Source organism: Polistes fuscatus, unplaced genomic scaffold, assembly GCF_010416935.1.
Source record: "Polistes fuscatus isolate 324 unplaced genomic scaffold, CU_Pfus_HIC Scaffold21, whole genome shotgun sequence".
Classification (NCBI taxonomy): Eukaryota; Metazoa; Arthropoda; class Insecta; order Hymenoptera; family Vespidae; genus Polistes; species Polistes fuscatus.
Window position 1 is genome coordinate 10,259 of NW_025113098.1, and position 26,172 is coordinate 36,430.

Sequence of the window (26,172 nt, forward strand, 5' to 3'; positions counted from 1 at the left end):
TTCTTCGAATATTCTTTATTATCATACACCGTTTTCTTTTTTTTTTTATCCTTTTTACACATTGAACATACACCTCGTATACTTACAATTTATATTTTTTATCTTATAAATAATATGATGCACATATTTCTTTTTGTCCAGATATAACAGAATATCGTAATTCTCGTAAATATTATTATATACGACGATGAATTTATCATGAAATTAGTAAAGATGATATTGATGAAATTATTCGTGCGTTTGGCTCGTTAAAAAACGTGTATTTCAAAAAATCATTTAACTATCGTAAACTATTCTAATTGTTTTCAGCAAAACGTGGATTATTCAAAATTGACAGGATTCGAAAAAATCGCATTTCAGTGTGGTATCAAAAATTCATTATTAACAAATGAGATATCAAGCTCGTTAATTGTTCTGTCAACTACTTGGACCATAAATGCATCGAAACATTTTCAAAAGTATACTACGTTCTATGCGTTTCTAGTAAATTCGTGTTGTCAACGTACGAGACACCTCAAAATTGTAGATCATTTCTACAAATTTTTGTACTAGCATTTAACGTCTTCGTAAATATCAAATTATCCTCGAGAGAATCGAAATCAATACAATTCGTTCTTCGCATTTTATTAATTTTTCTTTTTTTTTTTCTTAATATTTTGTACGATTAACGAACATATTTTCCTATATCACAATTTTGTCGAGAAATTGTGCCAAAGTCGAGATCTTTCGTGAATTTATTTTTTATTTCTTATCTCTTTTGGAAGGAAGGAAAAAAAAAACAAAGCTTGATTTAAAACACGGCATTATAATGATTTTGCTTGTGCGATCTCTAATTCTACATTTTTAATTCTGAAAGCTACGAATTTTTTCTCGTCCGATGAAAAATTCATCGTAATTTTTATTTTATGTTTTTTTGTTTCTTTTTTCTCTTTTTTGTCCGTTCGTTTCTTTAAATTCACGAAATAATGAAAAAACGATATAAAAAAAAAAGAAAAGTCTCAATACTTGTTTATATCCCTGAAAAAAATCCTATCACGTTCGAACGAAATAAAGATAATGCATCGCTATTCGACGGCCAACCAGTTCCGGTTCTCATTCCATCGTTCCGCCAATCCAAATGATTAAAAGGATTTACGAGCGAGGGACTATAATAATAGCGCAGCAATTAAGAAGTTCAGGTTGTCAAACAATTAGAATTGAAACAAGAATTTCTTTTCGATTGTTGACGCACGTAATCTTGCACGTTGAATTTCGTATCGTCCGGGTCGCTGCTTTTTCTAGCCTTCAATTCCCTAAAAATTCAATAGAAACACATCTTAATATCACGTATTACTCAACATTTCTGATCGATTATTTTATAGATTAGAATGAATCGTTAATTATGCGATTAAGAAAAAAAAAAAAAAAAAAACACTTAAGAATTTATCTTTATATCGATTTTAATTATTTAATCATTTTCTTCTATAAGAATGTAGTTGATATTATATACCTGGCTACTGCGAGAAATGCCAATTCAACGTTGAGTCCGGTTTTGGCGGAGGTTTCCATGAAAGGAACTTTGTACTCTTGCGCCAATCTCTCGCCGTCTTCCTTCTTGACCACTCGTTCCTGTCCGCAATCCGATTTGTTACCTGCATATAAAAAATATTTACAGCACTGTAACAACTATGAACTCTGATTTATCTTTTTTTTTTAATGAAATTCAAATCTTAATAAATAATCATAATAAAAATAATAATACAGTAATAATAATAATAATAATCATCACGACTTGTTATCTGCATAAAAAATATTTACAGCACTGTAATAACTATGAACTCTGATTTATCTTTTTTTTTAATGAAATTCTAATCTTAATAAATAATAATAATAAAAATAAAAATAATAATACAGTAATAATAATAATAATAATAATAATGATAATAATAATAATAATCATCATCATCACGATTTGTTACCTGCATAAAAAATATTTACAGCACTGTAACAACTATGAACTCTGATTTATCTTTTTTTTAATGAAATTCAAATCTTAATAAATAATAATAATAAAAATAATAATACAGTAATAATAATAATAATCATCATCACGATTTGTTACCTGCATAAAAAATATTTACAGCACTGTAATAACTATGAACTCTGAATTATCTTTTTCTTGATGAAATTAAAATCTTAATAAATAATAAAAATAATAATACAGATATAATAATAATAATAATAATGGTGATAATAATAATAATAATCATCATCACGATTTGTTACCTGTATAAAAAATATTTACAGCACTGTAATAACTATGAACTCTGATTTATCTTTTTTTTTAATGAAATTCAATCTTAATATATAATAATAAAAAATAATAATACAGTAATAATAATAATAATAATAATATTGATGATGATAATAATAATCATCATCACGATTTGTTACCTGCATATAAAAAATATTTACAGCACTGTAATAACTATGAACTCTAATTTATCTTTTTTTTAATGAAATTCAAATCTTAATATATAATAATAAAAATAATAATACAGTAATAATAATAATAATAATAATAATATTGATGATGATAATAATAATAATCATCATCACGATTTGTTACCTGCATAAACAATATTTACAGCACTGTAACAACTATGAACTCTGATTTATCTTTTTTTTTTTAATGAAATTCAAATCTTAATAATAATAAAAATAATAATACAGAAATAATAATAATAATAATAATGATAATAATAATAATAATCATCATCACGATTTGTTACCTGCATAAAAAATATTTACAGCACTGTAATAACTATGAACTCTGATTTATCTTTTTTTTTAATGAAATTCAAATCTTAATAAATAATAAAAATAATAATACAGAAATAATATAATAATAATAATGATAATAATAATAATAATCATCATCACGATTTGTTACCTGTATAAAAAATATTTACAGCACTGTAACAACTATGAACTCTGATTTATCTTTTTTTTAACGAAATTCAAATCTTAATAAATAATAAAAATAATAATACAGAAATAATAATAATAATAATGATATTGATAATAATAATAATAATAATCATAAAGAATTACCAAGCAGCATGATAACGACATCCTCGTTGGCATGTTCCCGGATCTCGCTGAGCCAGGCCCTGATGTTATCAAAGCTCGTCTTGTTCGTTACGTCGTACAGCAATAGAAGAGCTGAAAAACATTTATAAATATACGCTACGTTTATCGTCTTTTTTGTCGGTTAGGAAAAATCTTTCGTTTACTTTTATACGTATTACTCTAAAAAAAAAAAAAAAGAAAGAAAAATAGAAGAAGATTAGAATTTCAAAAGGAAACAACAAGAATAACAATCGAAATCCGTGATAATACCATGAGCATCCCTGTAATAAGCATGAGTCACGCTACGAAATCTTTCCTGACCGGCGGTATCCCAAATTTGCAATTTCACTCTCGTCTCGTCGACAGTTACGATTTTGTTCTGAAATAGAAAATAATAATTCTTTCTCGTTAGTTATACGAATTTCATAATATTATTATTATTGTTTTACACATTTCATTCGTTTTGTTTATTATGCGAGCAACGTTACGCTACGCGACGCGACGACGAAGATCACATTTTCCTATTCGATTTGAAAGATCCTGTTTAGATTGAAATAGAAAAAGTATCGATGATTTGTTTGAAAATAAACAAAATGAAATCTACTTCTCACCCTGAAATCAATGCCGACTGTAGTTATGTAGTTTCCAAATAAGAAACGACCATCGCGAAATCGAGTAAGTAGGCAGGTCTTCCCGACTCCGCTGTCACCCAATAGCATAACCTGAAGTTATATGAAGGTGATAGGATAAAATAAGATATGAGGAAGGAAGATTAGAGTAATGATTTATCTCGATGAAAAGATAAGTAATAACGAGAGACATACTTTTTTTTATCAAAATCTTGCAAAGTATACAATGCTGAACAAACAAACTCCAACTGATATTAATTTTAATCATTTTTAACGATATCTTATAGGGATTTCTAAAAAAAAGTATTCAGTAAAAAAGTATTCATTGAACCAATTTTGTAATTCTTTATCTAAGGTTACCTCTACAATCATCAAATGAATGCAAATAAAATAAAAAAAAAAATACAATAATCCCTATATAATACACAACCACGATTAAGAATAATTGAACAACAGAGAGGGATAAGACGAAAAAAAGGAAAGTTTAATTTTGTCCGGAAATCATTACCAAAATCATGATTATCTTCGAATAAAATGATATTCTTGGAAAATATTCGAGATACATATATCGAAAATGATTTTCTCGACTTGAATTGAATTAATGACACTAAGAGATATTTAAGCGTGACACGAAATAGAATAGAAATAAATAAATAATAATAAGAAGGGAGGACCTTGAAGAAGAAATCGACTTGATCGGGTGTGGCTTGCCGAGCGGCCTCGACTCGGTTGTCAAAGCGGCGGCTCGGCGGGCCCAACGGATCCTGGGTCCTGAGAGAGGCGGAGGAGAATCTCGGCGTGCCGGCGGTGGGGACCACCTGGTCTGGGTCCCATGTACTACTGGTGGGAGTAGTTGAGCTGCTCCAATCGGTCGGCTCGCCGCTGCTCGTGCCGCAACGCGAGCCCAGCTTGTTACGTTTTGTCACGCTACGCACGCTTTCCTCCACGGTATTCATGGACCCCTGTTACCGGGAGCACCAATTTGCTCTTCTTCTTCTCAGCCACTCCTCGCCGTTGTCGTCCTCCACGTCCTCCACGTCCTCCTTGTCCTCTTCCTTACTCTTCTCGATCGTCTTGATCGTCGTCGTCGTCGTCGTTGTTGTCGTTGTCGTCTCGTGCCCTTGCTTTACTCTTTCTTACTTCTCTTTGACTTTCCTTTCCTTTCCTCCCCTCTCCTTCTCCTTCTTCCTTTTCCTTCTTCTTCTTCTTCTCCTTCTTCTGTTCGCTCTCTTTGTACCTCCTGCCACACGGCCCCAAAGGTCACTGAACTCCAGACGTACTCGGGACCCGTTCCACCGAGAACGAGCTTCTTCGTATTTCTCTCCTCGCGTTTCTTCTTCTTCTTCTTCTCCTTCTCCTTCTTCTTCTCCTTTTCTTCCTCTCCTCTTCCTTCCCTTCCTCTCGCTCCTTTTACTACAAACTGCGATTTCCTAACAGACAAAGGCCGAACAAGTGAAAGTTCCTTCGAAGATACCAAAGCCATCAGATTTTTGGCCATTTCAACATCGTACACATATTAAAATAAATATATCTTTATTTAATAAACTTTTATTTTATTTGTTACTTATTTCGTCCCAAATTGTAAGATCATTTCTCAATCGGTTTTTCATTTTTAATCAAACGGTTCTTTAATTGTTAAGTTACCCTTATAAATATTTGAATCAAATATTATGCTAAATAATATCGGGTATTCTTATTGTTATGTTTATTTGTAGATGAGATCGGATAAAATACGAAGCTTTTACGAAAAGAAATTTCAGAGTTCGATCGACAATAAATTGGATCGACTTGAAACATCAAGTTGAGTCAACCCAGCTTATTATAATACTTTGGGCCCATTTATGTTACACCTGTCGTTCGAAAGAACCCGAAAGAGTTTAATAATATGGTTACGAGGGTTACCCGATTGGTGGCGCCATTCACAATACTATACCAAACAGCAGAATGTATGCAATACGATGCGGCACGCATGAATGAATGAAATCAAATCAAATGAAAGTAGATTAGGTATGACCCATCTAACAATAAGCAATTATTTTCAGGCACACTTTGATACGTGCAGATTCAAAGAAGTTACTAACAGTTAATTGCACGAACATAACTGGACGGATATAAATAATACTTTCAATAATTTTTCTTTTTCATTTTCTTTCACGATAGTAGAACTCACACACGCACGAATTGCAATTAAATTTTCTACTCGTTAATTATTATTTCACTTAATTGTGGGCTTTTCTTTTCTATAAAAACCAAAATACTTTAAGGGGTACCTCTTATTGGGTGTAAGAAATATTATATAATAATATTAAATAATCTCTCAATCAAATTTTTTCATAAGACTCGAGAAAGTTTTTCTTAACGACTTGTCCGAGATTCCCTAAATTGGAAGAGATTCAATCGTCAGAATCTCAGAAACCTATTTGAAGATCATAGCATTGAGTGAAAAATCGATAGAGAGATGATAGGAAACACAATCTAAATATAATTTATTAAAACTTTTCTTTTTACGTAGGGGGGGGGTATTATTATAGTTGAGAATAAAATTATATACTTAATTTAATATTTATTGAGATTAAAAACGATGTGTGTGTGTGGGAAAATATGTTAGGTTCATTTAAATTAAAACTTGACAATTGGTTACCGATGTAGGGATAGATGTCACTATTAACCGCAAAAACAAGCGGGATTCGAACCTGAGCTGGAACTGAAAGAGACTCAAAGAGATTCTTTATAGTCGAGCACGCTACACACTTCACTAAACTTACCGTCACGAGGTTCGATGTACAAAAGTTAATTATTTATTATATATGCGTATGCATATACGTATGCATTGACACGAAAAAACATATATATTTATTCCATATCGTAGGATAACTACGCGTCCAGTAGAACAATTTTATCAAATGGAACAACTCCTCTATCGCGTTTATTTATCGCGACCGAGAATTTCGAGATGCGTTTGAACAAGTGTTACGTATCTTCGGTGTGCTCGCGCGTGTTGCTTTAAATAGAATCGACTCCGTAGTCCAGTCTAAATAAATACTTTCCATAACTCAAGACACTCTCACGAAACTATTATTTTCTAAGTAATTATTTTCAATTGTTTCGCCATTAGCGTCTCGATAAATTAGAAAATACAAATTTTTTCGTGTTGCAATTAAAACGAATTGATGTTCGTCTCGTTAAAAAAAAAAAAAAAAAAAAAAAGAGAGAGGAAAAACAAAATAGAAAAATTAGAAATACGAAGGAGACGAGAAAATGAAAATAATTTTTTTTTATTTCTCTTCTCGAATCGAATAGAAAGGAAATCACGGTTGTGGAAGAACGAAAGTGATGGTAGTTTTTTTTTTCGGATAACGATTCGGAGAAATGATTTCCAATGAGGAAAAAAATACGAGGGTAAACTTATCGACGAGGAGAAATCTTCTCTTTTTTTTTTTTCTTTTATTTTTTTTGGCCACTCCATTATATCGTATTTTTTCATCTCTCGCTTTTTTCTTCCCCCTCCCCCTCCCTCCCTCCCCGCCCCAAGACTTTCATATACGTTCCTCCTTCAGTTTTCTCGAGTTCTAACGAGACTCTTCTCGAGCATTCTTCACCGGTAAAATTAACTCATCGCTTTTATAAGTTCCTCCGAAGATAGATTCTTTTTTGTTCGAGAACGTCGTAAAAATAAAATAAAATAAAAAAAAATATACGTGCAATCAAAAGTGAAATTAACTTCGTTAGAAAAATCAGAGCACGAGATATACAAAATAATATAAACGTAAAGGTTACAATTATTTTTTGATTTGATTTCGTTAAATTGAGTCTCTCGTATAGAGAAAAAGTGGTCAATACTTTGGGAAAAAGAAAAATAGAAGGAGAAAAAAAAAGGAAAGAGAAATGAAACGAGTCGAAGATGCGCGCGCACGTTTGATATCAACCTTTTTCGAATGTTGCCTTAACCTCGAATGTTTGCCGACAGAGAGTCCGTCTTCGCAGCGGGAGATTCGAGAAGAAAAATTAGCAAGCGGGGAGGGGAGGGGGCCGAGGGGATGGATGGATGAAATCGTATATTCGATAAATATTTGCGACTTGCGTTTCTTTATATCCGATAAAATGCACGGAGATCAAAGAAAACTAATAATAAGATATAAATATGCGATATACGAGAGCACGACCGCCATCTTTTCGGCTGAACTTTTCGGTCCCCCCAATTTTTTAACATCGACCAATCGGAAAGTAATACATTTATTTTCTTGCGTCACATCTTTTTTTTGTTGCGAGGCATCATATTGAATTTTTAACGAATTCAAGAAAAAGTAATACAACCATTTTGGATACGTTATTACTAATACAAACGTCGCGTATTGAAAAATAAAATCGACGTAAATTATAAAGCGTATTGAATACAACGTACGTGTGAGTGTATCTATGCATATTATTATTATTATTATAATATACATGTAGCGTTAAAACGTGAAATTCGTTAATTGAACGTGAAATGATTAGATCTATCCTAAAATAATTATACTGATCCGTTTAAATATAAACAAAAGTAGAATAACATACTTCAACTAGACAATATATGAATTTACAAGAGACGAATAATTAAAGTATGAAATTGAAATTTGATCGTTAGATTAAATCCGATAGAACATCACGACTAAGAAAATATTGGTTTTCAAAGTACACATAGAAGAGATAATAATTACGAGAATTGTTTTGTAGAAAGAAAAGCATACTTTAAATGTGGATCAAATTTCAATTTCATACTTTATTATTCGTGATTATTTTGAATTCAAATATACATATAACTTTGTTATTTTTTTTGAAACTACTAGATATTTTTCATTGAATTGAATTATACAATTTAACGCTGATATATCACTCACCAGTAATATACACACATGCATATCATTTGCATTGCAATAAAACACGTACACGCATACGCGAAATAAATTCGACACTTTCCTAATATTGTTGTTACATCTTCCGTTGTTCGAAAGAAACTAACAGTAAAATACGAAAAAACAGCTACGAAAACACCCGACAATTACCGAACGTACACGAAGGTTAACGCGTGTTTACAAATTCTCGACAAAGAGATTTTGAATAGTATAAAAACGATAATAATCGATTGTTTGCACCGCCCGAGGGGTAACGTATGTATAAACGAAACATTTAACGATCGAGTAATCGTTCTTTCGATTAGTTTAATCTTTACTAACCCCTTCCCTTCTCAGTCGCCATTTTTCTCAGCTTCCGACAAGACGTGTCATTGTTTTAGGTATTATATATTTTTTTATATCATTTATCTTCTCAATTTACATTACAAAATATTTTATATCTTTTTTAATCTTAACGATGCATTAATTAATAATATTTCAATAATTATTCCCGTTAGATGTCTTATATACGATGCTCATATATTTTGAGGTTATTTTGTGAAATTCGTTAATTCGTATATACATGTATATGTATGTAAGAATGTAAAATAGTGTGACAAATTAAGTCGGTGAGAATAACGTCGTCTAACAATGATAAAAATGATTATGATGCATTAATTAATAATATTTCAATAATTATTCCCGTTAGATGTCTTATATACGATGCTCATACGTGTATGTAAATTTTGAGGTTATTTTGTGAAATTCATTAATTCTTATATACATGTGTATGTACGTATATGTATGTAAGAATGTAAAATAGTGTGACAAATTAAGTTGGTGAGAATAACGTCGTCTAACAATGATAAAAATGATTATGCAATCATGCATAAATACTTACATACATACATACATATATGAAAGAACACATTTAAAGATATTTATAAAAGTGTCTACAGTAGTACCTATTTCACAAGATTAATATCCGTTGCGAACGTAACAGTAGCAGTTGGAGTATCATTATTCTAGTTTTGATATGTTCTCTCTCTCTCTCTCTCTCTCTCTTTTTTCTCGATCTATTTATCTCCCTCGTTCGTTCCTGTCACGTTTTTCAAGATGACAATTTTACACGCGTTTATTATCTTCACCGAATATTATCAAAGATCGCACGAAACGGGATGATCATTTTCTCGATTACATTTTTATCATTTATTTAAAATTTATGAAATTATTTAAACGAAAACTATCACGAACGAAGAAAAAATTCGAAATATTAAATAAAAATTAAAATAAAAAACGATAATAATTTTCCGTTTCGAAATAATATACGAGAAGATGTGTCGAACACTATTATTTTTGTTTTTGTTTTGTTTCTTACTCTGACGATTTGTCTCTTCTTGCAACAACGACGAAAGCTTTGGAACTGTCGAGGGGTTTTCTACCCCCTAGTGGAGTACCACCTGAAACCCGTGAAGAGGCGGATGAAGAGGAGGGAAACTTTAGCGCACAAACACGTTGATAATATTCACTAACACACTTTTACGAATCGTGTAGACGAATATTAAGAGAAAGAGAGAGAAAGAGAGAGAGTTTGTACTCTCAGCCACGTTATGTTCGTGGCTACCAGGAGGTTTTCAGCGTTTCTATGGTGAAATGATGATCCGCGCCAGTTCTTCGTTTGCGCCAGCGCGTAATTCTCTCTCCCTATCGCTCCCTATCTCTCCCTATCGCTCCCTATCTCTGTCCCTTTTCATCTTTTACCTTTTTTTTCTCATTCTAACACTTCAATTTATATACATTCGTCTTCCTTTTATCACCTCCTGGCAACAGGTTTCGATGACCCCCACCCCCACCCCCACCCCCACCCCCTTCCTCGCTGGAACGGTAAAATCCCTAAGGGAAAAAAATACTAAAAAAAACCAATCCATATAACAACGGGAAAAACCATACGTGCTATATCATCGATATCAATCTCGTTTTAAACTTCCGCCAGCCAGTTTTTTTCAGCTGGCACCACGTAACAACCACGAGGAAAAAACTTTCCTTTGGGAAAAACGATCGGTGTATACAAATTTATCTGTTTGAAGGTTAAATTATTATCGTATAAGGTAAACTGTTTTAGTATGGTAAATATATTTAAATAGGATTTTTAAATAAGAAGTTCAAATATTCTCTGATGTTAGTTGTAACGTTTAACCCCGTTTTCAATGTATTTTTTAATGTAAAATTGTATTTTTAAATGTATTTTTTAATGTAATATTGTATTTTTAAATGAATTTTTTAATGTAAAATTGTATTTTTAAATGAATTTTTTAATGTAAAATTGTATTTTTAAATGTATTTTTTAATGTAAAATTGTATTTTTAAATGTATTTTTTAATGTAAAATTGTATTTTTAAATGTATTTTTTTAATGTAAAATTGTATTTTTAAATGTATTTTTTAATGTAAAATTGTATTTTTAAATGTAAATTCACTTTTGCGTATACAGTCATCGATCTACCCCCCCCATCTCCTCCCTTTCATCCTCCCGTACATATTTCATCGTATACACACCCCCACACACATACAATTATTATCTATACATGTGTGTTTTTGTATTAGATTTTTATGTATGATAAGTATGATTAAACTTCGCTTGATTTCATACTTAATTGGCTGATATATGTGCTCATAATTATGAAAGTGGTCTAAGTTTAAATAAAAAAAAAATTAGTTTATTATTCACACCACATTATTTTAAACTAAATTAATTCAATGTAATTTTCAGACGATATATTATTGTCAAAAATGAACCGTTAGATAGTGTTTGTTATTTAAATATTATATAGAAATCATCTTAAGTGTTCAAATGTAATCCTAAGAGATATATGATTTATGGTTAGACCACTTTTATAATTATTGGGCACATATATTAATCAGATTGTCAATCTAACAAAGATCTTTACGATTGAGAATAAAATTAATATAATTAGAAATGAATTTTATATAATAATATAAAAGTATACATAGAAGACATAGAGACATAGAGACCAAAGCAAGAATCTACAAGGCAATGGTAAGACCTATTATGTCACATACCGCAGAAACTCGACCAGACACGGCGAAAACGAAACAGTTACTAGAGACAACCGAAATGAGAGTTCTCCGCAGAATAGCTGGAAAAACACTACTGGATCGAGAGAGAAGTGAAGATATAAGAAGAACATGCAAAGTGGAAAACATTAACGAATGGATACTAAAAAGAAAAAAAGAATGGAACGAACATATCAACAGAATGGACAACGGAAGAATTGTCAGAATTGCACGGGATAAGTCACCGGTTGGCCGCAGAAGCACGGGGCGCCCACGAAAACGATGGTGCGACAATTTAACAGTGCAATAGACAAAAAAACGTCGTTACGAAACAGGCAATTTGCCTAAACTAAAGAATGAAGAAGAAGAAGAAGAATATAAAAGTATAATTATTAGAAAATAAATTTACTATAATTAACGTATTATGATATTATTGAATCGTATGAAATCTACGTTTTTAAGATCGGATTGCTGCAATCGTTGCGATCGTTTCTCGATCGATCTTTTTCTAAATTAAAATAAAAACAAAACAAAATATAAAAGAATACTCGTCTCGTTGGATCATTGACAAAACATTATACGAGATTTATTAAGAAAAAAAGTAAAAAATCGAATAAAATATCTGATTTCGGTCGGATCATAAAACGGACACGTAAAACATTTCGTGTTTTGCGAAAACTAAAAACAACGGGTCGGGGAATTAATTATTAGAAATAAATTAACTATAATTAACGTATTATGATATTATTGAATCGTATGAAATCTACGTTTTTAGGATCGGATTGCTGCAATCGTTGCGATCTTTTTTCTAAATTAAAATAAAAACAAAACAAAAATATAAAAGAATACTCTCGTTGAATCATTGAGAAGACATTATACGAGATTTTATTAAGAAAAAAAGAAAAAAATCGAATAAAATATCTGATTTCGGTCGGATCATAAAACGGACACGTCAAAGATTTCGTATTTTGCGAAAACTAAAAACAACGGATCGAGAAATTAATTATTAGAAATAAATTAACTATAATTAACGTATTATGATATTATTGAATCGTATGAAATCTACGTTTAAGATCGGATTGCTGCAATCGTTGCGATCTTTTTTCTAAATTAAAATAAAAACAAAACAAAAATATAAAAGAATACTCGTCTCGTTGAATCATTGAGAAGACATTATACGAGATTTTATTAAGAAAAAAAGAAAAAAATCGAATAAAATATCTGATTTCGGTCGGATCATAAAACGGACACGTAAAACATTTCGTATTTTGCGAAAACTAAAAACAACGGGGGGTTCGGGGAATCCTCCCTTCTGGTCCCATAGGGAATTCCGTGGAAAATTGACGAATTCGAAAGGAAGAAATACTCTCTCGTTTTGATAATACATATATACATGAATAAAGAAGAACTTATGTGCAATGCATTACGTTTATTTGATGATACACGAAAACATGAAATATTGCGTTGCGTATAAACAACGTCTCGAAGAACCGAATAAACAGAATTGAGTAAAGAACGTAAGAAGAAAGGATTTAAAGGGTTATAGGGGGATGGGGATGAGAGTTGGAGGGAGGAGGGGGAGGAGAGGATACAAGTTCGTGACCAGAATAACGCGTAATCCGCTGGCACACGTACGAGCAAAAAGTTCAAAACACGATACCTACCTGCTTTTAAGAATCTTTTCATCGAGATTCGAGCTTCTTTTTTGAATAATGTTCCTACCAATCATCTCATCCTATGTATTATATTTATCATTATTAAAAATTTTATACGCGTTCGCGTAACATTTTATTCTTCTTTTTTTCATTTGGAAAAAGAAAAAAGAAAAAAATAATCATTTTTTTTTTCATTTAGATTTTTGATATTATTTTTCGTTAGAATATATATCAGATTGTACGTGTTCTTTTCGTAAATGAATTTATAATATTTTAATATAATATTAATATAATATAATTAAAATAATTAATAAAATATAAGATAATTTATTATTATTATTAAATTATATTACGTTTTTCTGAAAATTAGAGAACGGTGTACCATTTGGTAAAAAAAAGAATACGCAAAAGATTGTTTAATTGAATTCTAATAACAATAATATTTCTAATAATTATTACATTTAAAAAAGTCATGGTGTGTTTGAATATTAAAGCAAGTTATTGTATTGTAGGTAGAAAATTAGAAACGGTGTACAATTTGGTAAAAAAAAGAATACGCAAAAGATTGTTTAATTAAATTCTAATAATAATAATAATACTTCTAATAATTATTATATTTAAAAAAATTATGTTGTTCGAATATTAAAGCAAGTCATTGTATTGTAGGTAGAAAATTAGAAACGGTGTATCATTTGGTAAAAAAAAGAATACGTAAAAGATTCTTTGAATTCTAATAATAATAATAATATTTCTAATAATTATTATATTTAAAAAATTATGGTGTGTTCGAATATTAAAGTAAATCATTGTATTGTAGGTAGAAAATTAGAAACAGTGTACCATTTGGTAGAAAAAAAAATACGTAAAAGATTGTTTAATTGAATTCTAATAATAATAATAATATTTCTAATAATTATTATATTTAAAAAAATTATGTTGTTCGAATATTAAAGTAAGTCATTGTATTGTAGGTAGCTCGTAATAGTAATTTATCATTTATCAAACTATTTTTATCATACGTATACGTACTGGTATGTAAAACATATATATGAGCCGTTTATTTTGAAAGTGGCCTAACTCCATTTTTCGTTTTTTTTCGGTTACCCACGGTAACATGTACAGCTTCAAATTATCTATCAATAAAACATTTAAGATTTTTATATTCCGAGTAAATACGGTAATTCTGGGCACATAAGTTTTCAGAGTTAGTTGAATCACTGAACCGTTTATTGTGAAAGTGGCCTAACTCCATTAGGAGTAGAGATTTTGGTGTGGTAAAAATGGCATTAAAAAAAATAATTTACCGTTTGTCCCCCGAGAGTATTACAATATTATCAAAAAGTGTCGGAAAGGTAATAACTTTATTGTACATGAAATGAGACAAGAAGATTTTGTATCAACAAAATTATTAGAAGACGCAATTTTTAAAAAAGGGTCAAGAATTCTAACGGAGAACCAATAAACTGATTAAAAATATGTTCGATGCGTTTTGTCAAAAATGAATAAGATTTTCTATAAGACATCAATGAATGAGAACGAAAATTTGAAAGTCCTGAATTTAATACCACGTCGGAGTAGACCAAGAAAGTTCGAAAATATTGTATTGACACCACTGTATAAAAATATAAGACAAATTACAACCGCAAAATTTAAGGACATAATTGACTTATTACGATATATACCACTGGAACATCATGATTTATTTAAATCCCTTTCACATACACAAAATGTAGATGAGTAGAAAATTGTTTTGTAATTTATGTTTGTAAAAAATATTTTCAATCGCATAATTTATGTTTTTAAAGTGTTATAAAGATATGTAAAATAAAATAAGTATTGTTTTTTCGCAATTTGAAGCATCTTAAATTATGTTGAATGGACTTCGGTTCCTTCAAATTTTATAACGAATCTGGTTGTTAATTTTGAAAGTGGCCTAACTCCATTCTTGCTAAGAAAACGCATATTATTCACTTAATAATTGCCATTATTTTAATAGGAACTGTAAATTGAACACCTTTAGATACACTTAAGCAACATAACTCATTGTTATTCTTTACGTATATTTTTAATTGCATTGAAACGCAAACCTTTAAATATCTCAATTTAAGGTTATATGGAGTTAGGCCACTTTCAAAATAAACGGCTCAAATGTTTGATAATAAAAATATCGATTGAAATGAAATGAATTGAGTTTGAAATGAATCGAATGAATGAAATGAGTTTGATAATGAAAATATTGAATTGAAATTAAAAATCTGTTTCTCATTCGAATCTTTTTTTTTCTTTTCAAAATAAACGGCTCATATATATATTTATACACTAAAACATATATATATATATATTAAATACGCATTAAAACATATATATATATATATATATATATTTATTTATTTAAAACATATATATTTATATAGAAGGAAATAAGAGCCATAACGAACGGGAATCCCTCAAAATGGGGGGAGAATTTGGTCAGTGTGTTGAGGGAAATGGGTATCGGGGACTTGATAGAGATGAAGGGAAAGAAGAGATGGGGGGAGGATAGGAGAGAAGATAAAAACGGGACTTGACGAATTGAAAGGAGAAGCCTGAGGGAAGAAGAGGACAAAATTAGGGAGTCAGAATACAATAGTTTGTACAAACATTTAATGGAAGGCGATGAAATGCCATGGAAGTATTGGGCAGAAGAAGGAATAGGGGGGGGTAAGGATGTTTGGGCAAGGGAAAGATGTGGCAACTTAGGAAAGGCAGGAAAGAAAGGAGAAAAGGACTGGAAATGTAGGTTATGCAGAGAGCAGGTAGAGACGTTGGAGCATCTGATAATCTGTGATGGAGGAAGGGAATTGGTTTCCGAGAAGAGAAGGAAGGAAGTAGAGGAGTGGATGGTTGGAGTAGAGGAAGGTGCTATAAGAGGGGAATTAATAAACATTTTAGGCGGTAAGATTCAGGTTGGGATGTGTGAATTTTTCAGGGAAGTAGAGGAGCTGTGTAAAAGGAGGAGGGTAGAGGAGGATGGGAGGGAAGGCGAAGACGAACTCGAATGAGATCTGGGTAATTTTCATTTTTAGATAGTATAATTTTAAGATTGGTGATAATTAGTGGTATACGAGGGGTGTGTTAAGAGCATGCCAAAAATGTGAGATAATTATATGTGATAGAATGATAAGACATTGTAAAAAAACTTTGTAAGTTGTGCAATAAAAACCTGATTATATATATATATTTATATAGAAGAATTATATAGAAAATGTATTATATAAATTATTATATTATATAAATATTTATATAGAAAAATTGATATAGAAGACGCCGTTGCTCGCAATAAGTAAACAAATTCGATGTACACGTGTGTGTATATGTAATAATAATAATGTTAAGTTTTACATTACATACCGTAAAGCCAATACCAACTGTAGCAGCAAAGTTTCCTGGTTGAAAATTTCCTGTATCAAATTGAACAAGCAACGATGTTTTACCTACACCGCTGTCGCCAAGAAGTATCGTCTGTAATTAATAAGAAAACAATCAAAATTTAGTAATTATTATAATTATTTTATCATTTTATTTATTATTAATTTGAATTTTATTTTAATTTAATTATAATTATTTAATTTTTACTTTCTTGAGCGCATTTAATATTTTTTTTTACAAATGTTGGACAAACTTTTTGTTTTTATTTTTCCGAATATCATTCTGGGCACGTGTACAATGTCGAACAAAAATTTTCGATCAAATCTACGAGCTTCCCCTTTCGTTCGAGATTTTTCTTTTTCATTTTATTATTATTAATTTGAATTGAATTCTAATTTAATTATAATTATTTTAATTTTTGCTTTCTTGAGCGCATTTATTTGTTTTTTTTTTTATATGTTGGACAAACATTTTGTTATTATTTTTCCGGATATCATCCTGCGCACGTGTACAATGTCGAACAAAAATTTTCGATCAAATCTACGAGCTTCCCCTTTCGTTCGAGATTTTTTCTATTTCATTTTATTTATTATTAATTTGAATTTTATTTTAATTTAATTATAATTATTCTAATTTTTACTTTCTCGAGCGCATTTATTTATTTTTTCTTTTTTAAATAATGGACAAACTTTTTTGTTTTTATTTTTCCGGATATAATCCTGCGCACGTGTACAATGTCGAACAAAAATTTTCGATCAAATCTACGAGCTTCCATTTTCTTTCGAGATTTTTTCTTTTTCATTTTATTTATTATTAATTTGAATTGAATTCTAATTTAATTATAATTATTTTAATTTTCTCTTTCTTGAGCGCATTTAATATTTTTTTTTCAAATGTTGGACAAACATTTTTGTTTTTATTTTTCCGAATATCATTCTGGGCACGTGTACAATGTCGAACAAAAATTTTTGATCAAATCTACGAGCTTCCATTTTCTTTCGAGATTTTTTCTTTTTCATTTTATTTATTATTAATTTGAATTGAATTCTAATTTAATTATAATTATTTTAATTTTTACTTTCTTGAGCGCATTTAATATTTTTTTTTTCAAATGTTGGACAAACATTTTTGTTTTTATTTTTCCGGATATCATCCTGCGCACGTGTACAATGTCGAACAAAAATTTTCGATCAAATCTACGAGCTTCCCCTTTCGTTCGTGATTTTTTCTTTTTCATTATATTTAATTTATTAATTTGAATTTAATTTTGATTTAATTATAATTATTCTAATTTTTACTTTCTTGAGCGCATTTAATATTTTTTTTTCAAGTGTGGGACAAACATTTTTGTTTTTATTTTTCCGGATATCATCCTGCGCACGTGTACAATGTCGAACAAAAATTTTCTATCGAATCTACGAGCTTCCATTTTTTTTCGAGATTTTTTCTTTTTCATTTTATTATTATTAATTTGAATTGAATTCTTATTTAATTATATTATTTTAATTTTTACTTTCTTGAGCGCATTTAATATTTTTTTTTCAAATGTTGGACAAACATTTTTGTTTTTATTTTTCCGGATATCATCCTGCGCACGTGTACAATGTCGAACAAAAATTTTCTATCGAATCTACGAGCTTCCATTTTTTTTCGAGATTTTTTCTTTTTCATTTTATTATTATTAATTTGAATTGAATTCTTATTTAATTATAATTATTTAATTTTTACTTTCTTGAGCGCATTTAATATTTTTTTTTTCAAATGTTAGACAAACATTTTTGTTTTTATTTTTCCGGATATCATCCTGCGCACGTGTACAATGTCGAACAAAAATTTTCGATCAAATCTACGAGCTTCCATTTTCTTTCGAGATTTTTTCTTTTTCATTTTATTTATTATTAATTTGAATTGAATTCTAATTTAATTATAATTATTCTAATTTTTACTTTCTTGAGCGCATTTATTTGTTTTTTTTACAAATGTTGGACAAACTTTTTTGTTTTTATTTTTCCGAATATCATTCTGGGCACGTGTACAATGTCGAACAAAAATTTTCGATCAAATCTACGAGCTTCCATTTTCTTTCGAGATTTTTTCTTTTTCATTTTATTTATTATTAATTTGAATTGAATTCTAATTTAATTATAATTATTTTAATTTTTACTTTCTTGAGCGCATTTATTTGTTTTTTCTTTTTTATATGTTGGACAAACATTTTTGTTTTTATTTTTCCGGATATCATCCTGCGCACGTGTACAATGTCGAACAAAAATTTTCGATCAAATCTACGAGCTTCCATTTTCTTTCGAGATTTTTTCTTTTTCATTTTATTTATTATTAATTTGAATTTAATTTTAATTTAATTATAATTATTATCATTTTTACTTTCTTGAGCGCGCTTAATTTTTTTTTTTAAATATTGGACAAACTTTTTTGTTTTTATTTTTCCGGATTATCATCCCGCGCACGTGTACAAGGTCGAACAAAATTTTCGATCAAATCTACGAGCTTCCATTTTCTTTCGAGATTTTTTCTTTTTCATTTTATTTATTATTAATTTTAATATAATCTTAATTTAATTATAATTATTCTAATTTTTACTTTCTCGAGCGCATTTATTTGTTTTTTTTTTTTTATTTGGACAAACATTTTTGTTTTTATTTTTCCGGATATCATCCTGCGCACGTGTACAATGTCGAACAAAAATTTCGATCAAATCTACGAGCTTCCATTTTCTTTCGAGATTTTTCTTTTTCATTTTATTTATTATTAATTTGAATTTAATTTGAATTTAATTATAATTATTATCATTTTTACTTTCTTGAGCGCGCTTAATTTTTTTTTTTTAAATATTGGACAAACTTTTTTGTTTTTATTTTTCCGGATTATCATCCCGCGCACGTGTACAAGGTCGAACAAAAATTTTCGATCAAATCTACGAGCTTCCCCTTTCGTCCGAGATATTTTCTTTTTCTTTTTTTTTTATATTTTCGGCTTGACATGCTGTATTGGTTATCACGCATGAACGCTCATTATCGGAATCGATAAAATCGGTATAACAGGGCCAACAATTTTCTTCTTTTTTCATTCTGTTTTTCTAAACTCGTTCATCGTTGCCAAAAAATCTGCTTCAAAGCAACGCCTCCTGCCTAGTCGTTGCACTTATCTTTGATGATTAAAAAAAAAAGAAATAAAAGAGAAGCAAGCAAGCAAAATAAAAAATAAAAAAAAATAAGCTCAAAGTGCATTCGCAATATCGATTGATAAAAAAAAAATCTTCATTGGTATATATGAAAGCTTTGTATACATGGGCCTGTGTATTGAGTGATTAGGTGTTTGGATGTGGCGCTATACATCGGATAAACAAAAACATTAGAGAGATAGGAAGGGAGAGACAGTTGGTGTTTAAATCTAGCAGGAGTGACAGTTGGTGTTTAAATCTTGCAGGAGTGACAGTCTTAAAATCTGGAAAGAGCGTTTTAGAAGTTTAGTAGGAAAATCTTGTAAATTAAATTTAATTAAAAACGTATTAAGATTGGCATCGATTAATAGAGAAACGGGAACATGAACTTTTAATTGTTGATTCTCTTATTTTTAGGTTAGTTGACCACGCGTAAATATTGTAAAATTATTAATCTAATTTATTATGTTTAAATAAATTACTCTTATTTTTAGACGAATCTAATTGTGGTTCTTACTATCAACAAATTAAGGATTACAAACAATATTATATATATAATAATAATAATAATAATTGAAATCGTTGCAGTAACGTAACCAAAAAGAACGTGAAAATAAGTCAACGCTTGTTTAGGGGCGGAGAAACTTAGTTCAGTGCCCTCCTTTTCTCTTTCCCACTCTTACTCTCGCTCTCGATGTATGCTATTCTAGAACTTTATTACCTTTCATCATGGTGTCGGAAAGAACTCTTCAAACGTAAACCAAACATTTTCTTCATTCTTTGCAACGTTATCTAACTTTCTACACAGTCACATATTTTCTGTACCCTTTTTTTTTTTGTAAAAAGAAAAACAATTTTATTCTTTTTTTGTCATCCACAATAATATAAAAATTTATTTATATATATTTAATTTAATTAATTATTTTTTTATTAATTATTATTATAATTATTATATTTAATTTGTATTTAATTTATTTTTAATTTAATATATATATATATATTAAAAGTTATTGTTTAGTGGATATATATTATACTTAGAAACAATATAATTATATATAAAATGTATTTTTATTAATTATTATATTAATTATTATGTTTAATTTTTATGTAATTTATTTTTAATTTAATATGTATACATATATATATATATATATATATATTAAAAGTTAACGTTTAGTGAATATATATAATACCTAGATACAATATAATTTATATATACACAAAATGTATTTTTATTTATTATTATATTAATTATTATATTTAATTTTTATTTAATTTATTTTTAATTTAATATGTATACATATATATGTTAAAAGTTATTGTTTAGTGAATATATATTATACTTAGAAACAATATAATTACAAAATGTACATACACGAATATTTTACATTATATACATTCTGTTATTATATATATAAATAAATTAGATTATATATGATTAAATATGTTATACAGTTTGTATAATATCTTCAAAATGAAACGAAGAAAAATGATAATTTTAGTATACTTTTTCCTAATTACATCTGTCTCTTCCGTTCTCTAGTATACTTATGAGAATTACCATGTTTTTGCTATGAGAAATTGTCATCAAATTTGAAATTTGTGTTAATCCTAGTCAAATGAGGAACCCGACAAAAACTGGAAATTAAACATAATTGGAACGCACAAACATATAAATGAAAATTTTCTTTATACAAATTTACAAAATAATATATGAATTTTATTATTATTATTTTATTATTATTTATTATGAATTTACAAAATAATATATGAAGTTATTAAAAGAATGATATTTTTTTCTACAAACTTATTAAAATAATCAACTGAAAAATTAACCTCAAAAATCGATTTGTTAATTAAATATTCGAATTATAAAGATTAACGCTTAATCGTAGAAAAGTTAACGTTTCATAATAGAAGGTACGAAAATGAATGTGAATTACGTTTAACATTTTCACCCCTTTCCCCTAACCCCACTCCACCTCCCCGGACAATTAGGAAGGCAAAGTAATTACTATTAATGGGCAAACGTGTTTTCTACTCTTGGTTTGCGTTATATATGACCAACCAAATACGGTGGCTTCATTCGTGTTACCGACTTTATATATCGTAGGTGAAAGTGAGAACTACTTTCGAGAGTATTTATGTGTGAGTATGTCTGTGTTTGTGTGTGTGCGCGTACGTACGTAGGTACGTGTCGAGTGAAAAATATCAACATTCATTGCAGATAGCTTTTGACTAGTTCAGTACGATCATTTGGAGTCAACCACTTTTTCTAATCGTCATATGATAAACAACATTTTGATGTATAGAAAATATATACAAGGTGTCCTAGTTTTTTTTTCCCCTTCGTCAACAATTTCGTCAACATATTTTAATATATGAGAATGAGAAGAAAAAAACAAAAGAGAAATGTTATATATAATTCAATTAGTTATTACTGTGTCCAAAAAATATAATAGGAAAAGTTGGTTTAACTTTCAACGACAACTTTTCCACGACACTTGGCTTTAAAAAGTTAAAACGTAAACGTAAAAAGTTATAACGTAAAAAATATGATACGATAATGGACTGGTAGATATTTCGATGAATACAAAAACATTGTTCGTATCTATTTGCAATGATAATATATTCGGATCTCATTTTTGAACTTATAATATTACCTACACACACAAACACACACACAAACACACACACAAACACTCTGTTCAATTTAGATTTCTTACAAAGTGAATTGCGGTTAGAATTGGCAAGAGAAATATTTGATTATTATTTAATTTAACATTTATAAATTCAATTGGATTGTTTGTAATTAATTATTCTCAATCTGATAATCTTTCTATTACTTGTTTGTTTTAATAAGATAGAAAGAGAAAAGAAAAACGAACAACATTATTTAACATCGTTGTGATTAATGAACAGCACAGCTTTTTGTCTGTCTCTTTGATAATCGCTTAAAGTGGTGACTAGTGAACTTAAGTAGTGGTGTGAGGGAAACGGATTGATTGATGTTCTAGATCGGACAGTTCATGGTGAAGCCAAGGGGAAACAGGAGGAAAAATCGGAAAAGTTGGGGTGAAAAAAAAAATAGTATAGTTATTAAACTAATGACGTCATGTCTGATATCTGACGTTTTGTTTTCTTCGTTTTAAAATGCGCCTAGCAACGCTTCAAACTCCCCCCCCCCACTCCTCTCTCATCACCATCCTAAAACAGTGTTGTGAATAACGTTGCTAGACGGTATGCAAATTTTGCATCATCTTTTCCTATTTGTTATTCGCAATAACACTAGTTCACAAAATATTGAACTTTTCATCCGTTTACGTGAATTTTATGATCGATAACGTTCGCTCCTAACCTATTTCCGTCAAATCTAACCTCAAAAAATGTGCGCTCAGGCTCGAGTTATTTTGTTTTAGAATAATTTTGATCGTTTGTGCGTATTTATTAATCGATGATTTGCTTATTTTAATGTGTCAACATTAAAAAAAAATGCTACTGAGATAAAAAGATTCTACTTAAAATATTTGAAATCTGTATAACATATGTTTTAGAATTTTGATCGTTTGTGCGTATTTATTAATCGATGATTTGCTTATTTTAATGTGTTAACATTAAAAAAATAATGCTGCTGAGATTAAAAGATTCTACTTAAAATATTAGAAATCTGTATAACATATTACAATTTTTGCCATAAACAGACTGTAAACTAGTACTGTAAATTAGTGTAATATGTAAAAATATGTTTACATGCATAGTGTGAGAGAGAGAGAGAAAGAGACACACACAAACCTTGTGCGCAAAATCGTCTTCCTTCTCTTGGTCCCGTTTAAAATTGGATCTAGCGTTATCATAACCGCCATTATTCCCGTGAAACGTCGTACCATAGTTATTGCTCAAAACCTCGGCTGGTGGTTTGTAGTCTCGATAACCGGTAGGTGAAGGTGCTGTAGTTGTTCGTTGTTCCGGAACAACAGGAGTGAGTTTTCTCGAAGATCCATTCACATCCATGTCGAATGCATTATCGTTCACCGACTCTTCACCGGTCATAATCTAATCATTTCAATGAATTCACTAATTATAGTATCTCACCAATTCAAAATAATATTCTCAATTGAATAGTGCACTTATATTCTAATTGTTTTGATCGATCTTTCATATTCTAAATTTTAACGAGAGAATTATCATATTGAAGGTTACATTCAAGGGAACTTCAACTCCCTCTAGATCCGCCCTTTCAACAACGATCTCAACGCGAACGCATACTTCAGCTCGCGTGAAATGAAAATAATTTTCTTTTACAACCGAATAGAGAAAAACATCAGAAATATTTTGGTACTTACCACAAATTTGAGTAGATATTTGAAATAAACAGCACTCGTTACGCATGAGAATAACAATAATAATAATAATAAGGACTTAAACACGATCAAAGAGTTACCGGTTGACAGTCAATAAAGTTTTAACCCAGTTCGTTCACCCTTTCGGATTATCAATCTCATCAGAAAACCGTAAACGATCATTCATTCGTATTAATAAATTTATCCAAAATGATATTATTTTGAATCAACCTATAAAAACAATCATTCCTAAATTCCCCATCACTCTCGCCACTTGATTCGACGATCATTAATAAAACGATAATCACACGAACAAAAAACAACGACACACTTTATTCGAACGAAATATGATTCCGAGTTGCTTGTTTTAAACAAAACGCACGGATAACAAAAACAATCAGAATGATCCAATTAATAATAATAATAAACGTTAGCACCGAGATGTTTAATAAAAGATGAGGATAAAGTTTGACAAACCTAATCGCGTAGAAAAATAGGAAAGAAAATGATTTAGAAAATAGAAACTAGGGCGAGAAACCAGCGTAGTAGTATTCATCGACTCTCGCGTTATCCTCGACGGCGTACTAGTCTTTTCGTTGCGCTAACAGCTCTGGATTACGTCATACGAGGCCAAACGCGTCATAAAGAGAGAAAGAGAGAGAGAAACATAGATAGAGAGAGAGAGAGAGAGAGAGAGAAACGCGTGCGCGCACATGTCACCAAGAACGAAGCACGCGCTCTTAACTCTTATCACCACCTCTCTCAAATACCCACCTTCGTTGTTCTAGGTTAAGAAATAATAGTCTTCACGCGAGTTGACCTTGAACAAATTTTGCACGATCTTAAACGACACCACGATGAATTTTCATCAATTAAATGCATATAAATATGCATATTTGCATACGTGCATTAATATTTGTGATTTTTTATTTGTAACATTATTTAATTTAACTTGATTGTTAGATAACGTATGATTAATGATTCAAAATAATGTCTTATATCGGTTTGGTAATGCTGCACCACCTTTATGGAGTTTCCCTCAGAGGAACGAACGTAGACGACGATCGATTGGCTGCTCCTCGTGACGTCATAGAACACAACTGCGACTAACCCGAGAGTCGGTGGAGAAGTTGGCGAAGGATGTGGGCGAGGAGTTGAGAGGGAAAAATCGATGATAGAAAGAGAGAGAGAGACAGAGACAGAGAGAGAGAGAGAAAAGCACATGTGTTCTTTCAAATTAATGTCAAGAATATTTTCTTCTTCTTCTTATTTTTCTTCTTCTTCTTCTATTATGAAAAAAGAAAAACACAACACAACACCGTCAAAGTTCTGTTACGTTGTAAGAAAAAAAATATCGACGGTGTTCAACAGGCTGTTTTGACAAAAACTTTCAGATATCGGTCAAACTTGCGCAAATAAAAACATAGAAGATGGTAGATTGATAGATATGGGAATAGAAAGGGAAAGTTTTTGAATGGACGGTACCCCCCACCCCTACTGTGGTTCGCAACGCAATTTATGAAATTTACGATACATCGTGAGATTAGAGAATTATTATCGTTAATTTAGATATCGAATATAATTGGAATGTTCATCTATAGTAATCAGAATTTACTATGGTTTGTTTTTTTTGTTTTTGTATGATATCGTTTGAATATTTGATCGTTCGTTTCATCCTCGTTTGTCATTTCTCCTTATTTATAACTCATGCCTCTCGAACGAGCTTGTTTCGGAATAATAAAAGGAAAAAAAAAAACAGGAAAAAATCAGATAAAATATCACAATCCTCTCGTGTGTAAAGTTGGTTTTTAATAATTCATCGTTAATAACTAGTTATATCGATTTTCGTGACGTTTACTGTCGACGTGTAGGTCTCCGAGAAAGAATTTCAAAAGAAAAACGA

General features: G+C 29.9%; 1 protein-coding gene across 6 annotated transcripts; it reads right to left on the bottom strand.

Moving 5' to 3' along the window:
- On the bottom strand, positions 1-25,374 carry LOC122517604 (ras-related protein Rab-37-like). 6 transcript variants are annotated; one of them, XM_043636096.1, is made up of 8 exons: positions 24,747-24,836; positions 24,273-24,500; positions 23,722-23,982; positions 16,731-16,841; positions 3,382-3,490; positions 3,094-3,204; positions 1,490-1,631; positions 1-1,292 (listed from the first exon to the last, which is right to left on the bottom strand). In XM_043636096.1, the coding sequence occupies exons 3-8, from the start codon at positions 23,977-23,979 to the stop codon at positions 1,175-1,177; spliced, it is 849 nt and encodes a 282-aa protein (XP_043492031.1). In that variant the 5' UTR covers positions 23,980-23,982; positions 24,273-24,500; positions 24,747-24,836; the 3' UTR covers positions 1-1,174. The 6 variants fall into 6 exon arrangements, with proteins under 6 accessions (XP_043492031.1, XP_043492032.1, XP_043492030.1 ...); XM_043636097.1 differs by lacking the exons at positions 24,273-24,500; positions 24,747-24,836 and adding an exon at positions 25,044-25,374; XM_043636095.1 differs by lacking the exons at positions 23,722-23,982; positions 24,273-24,500; positions 24,747-24,836 and adding exons at positions 3,723-3,833; positions 4,415-5,170 and having other exon boundaries at positions 16,731-16,818.
- Positions 25,375-26,172: the final 798 nt, after the last annotated feature.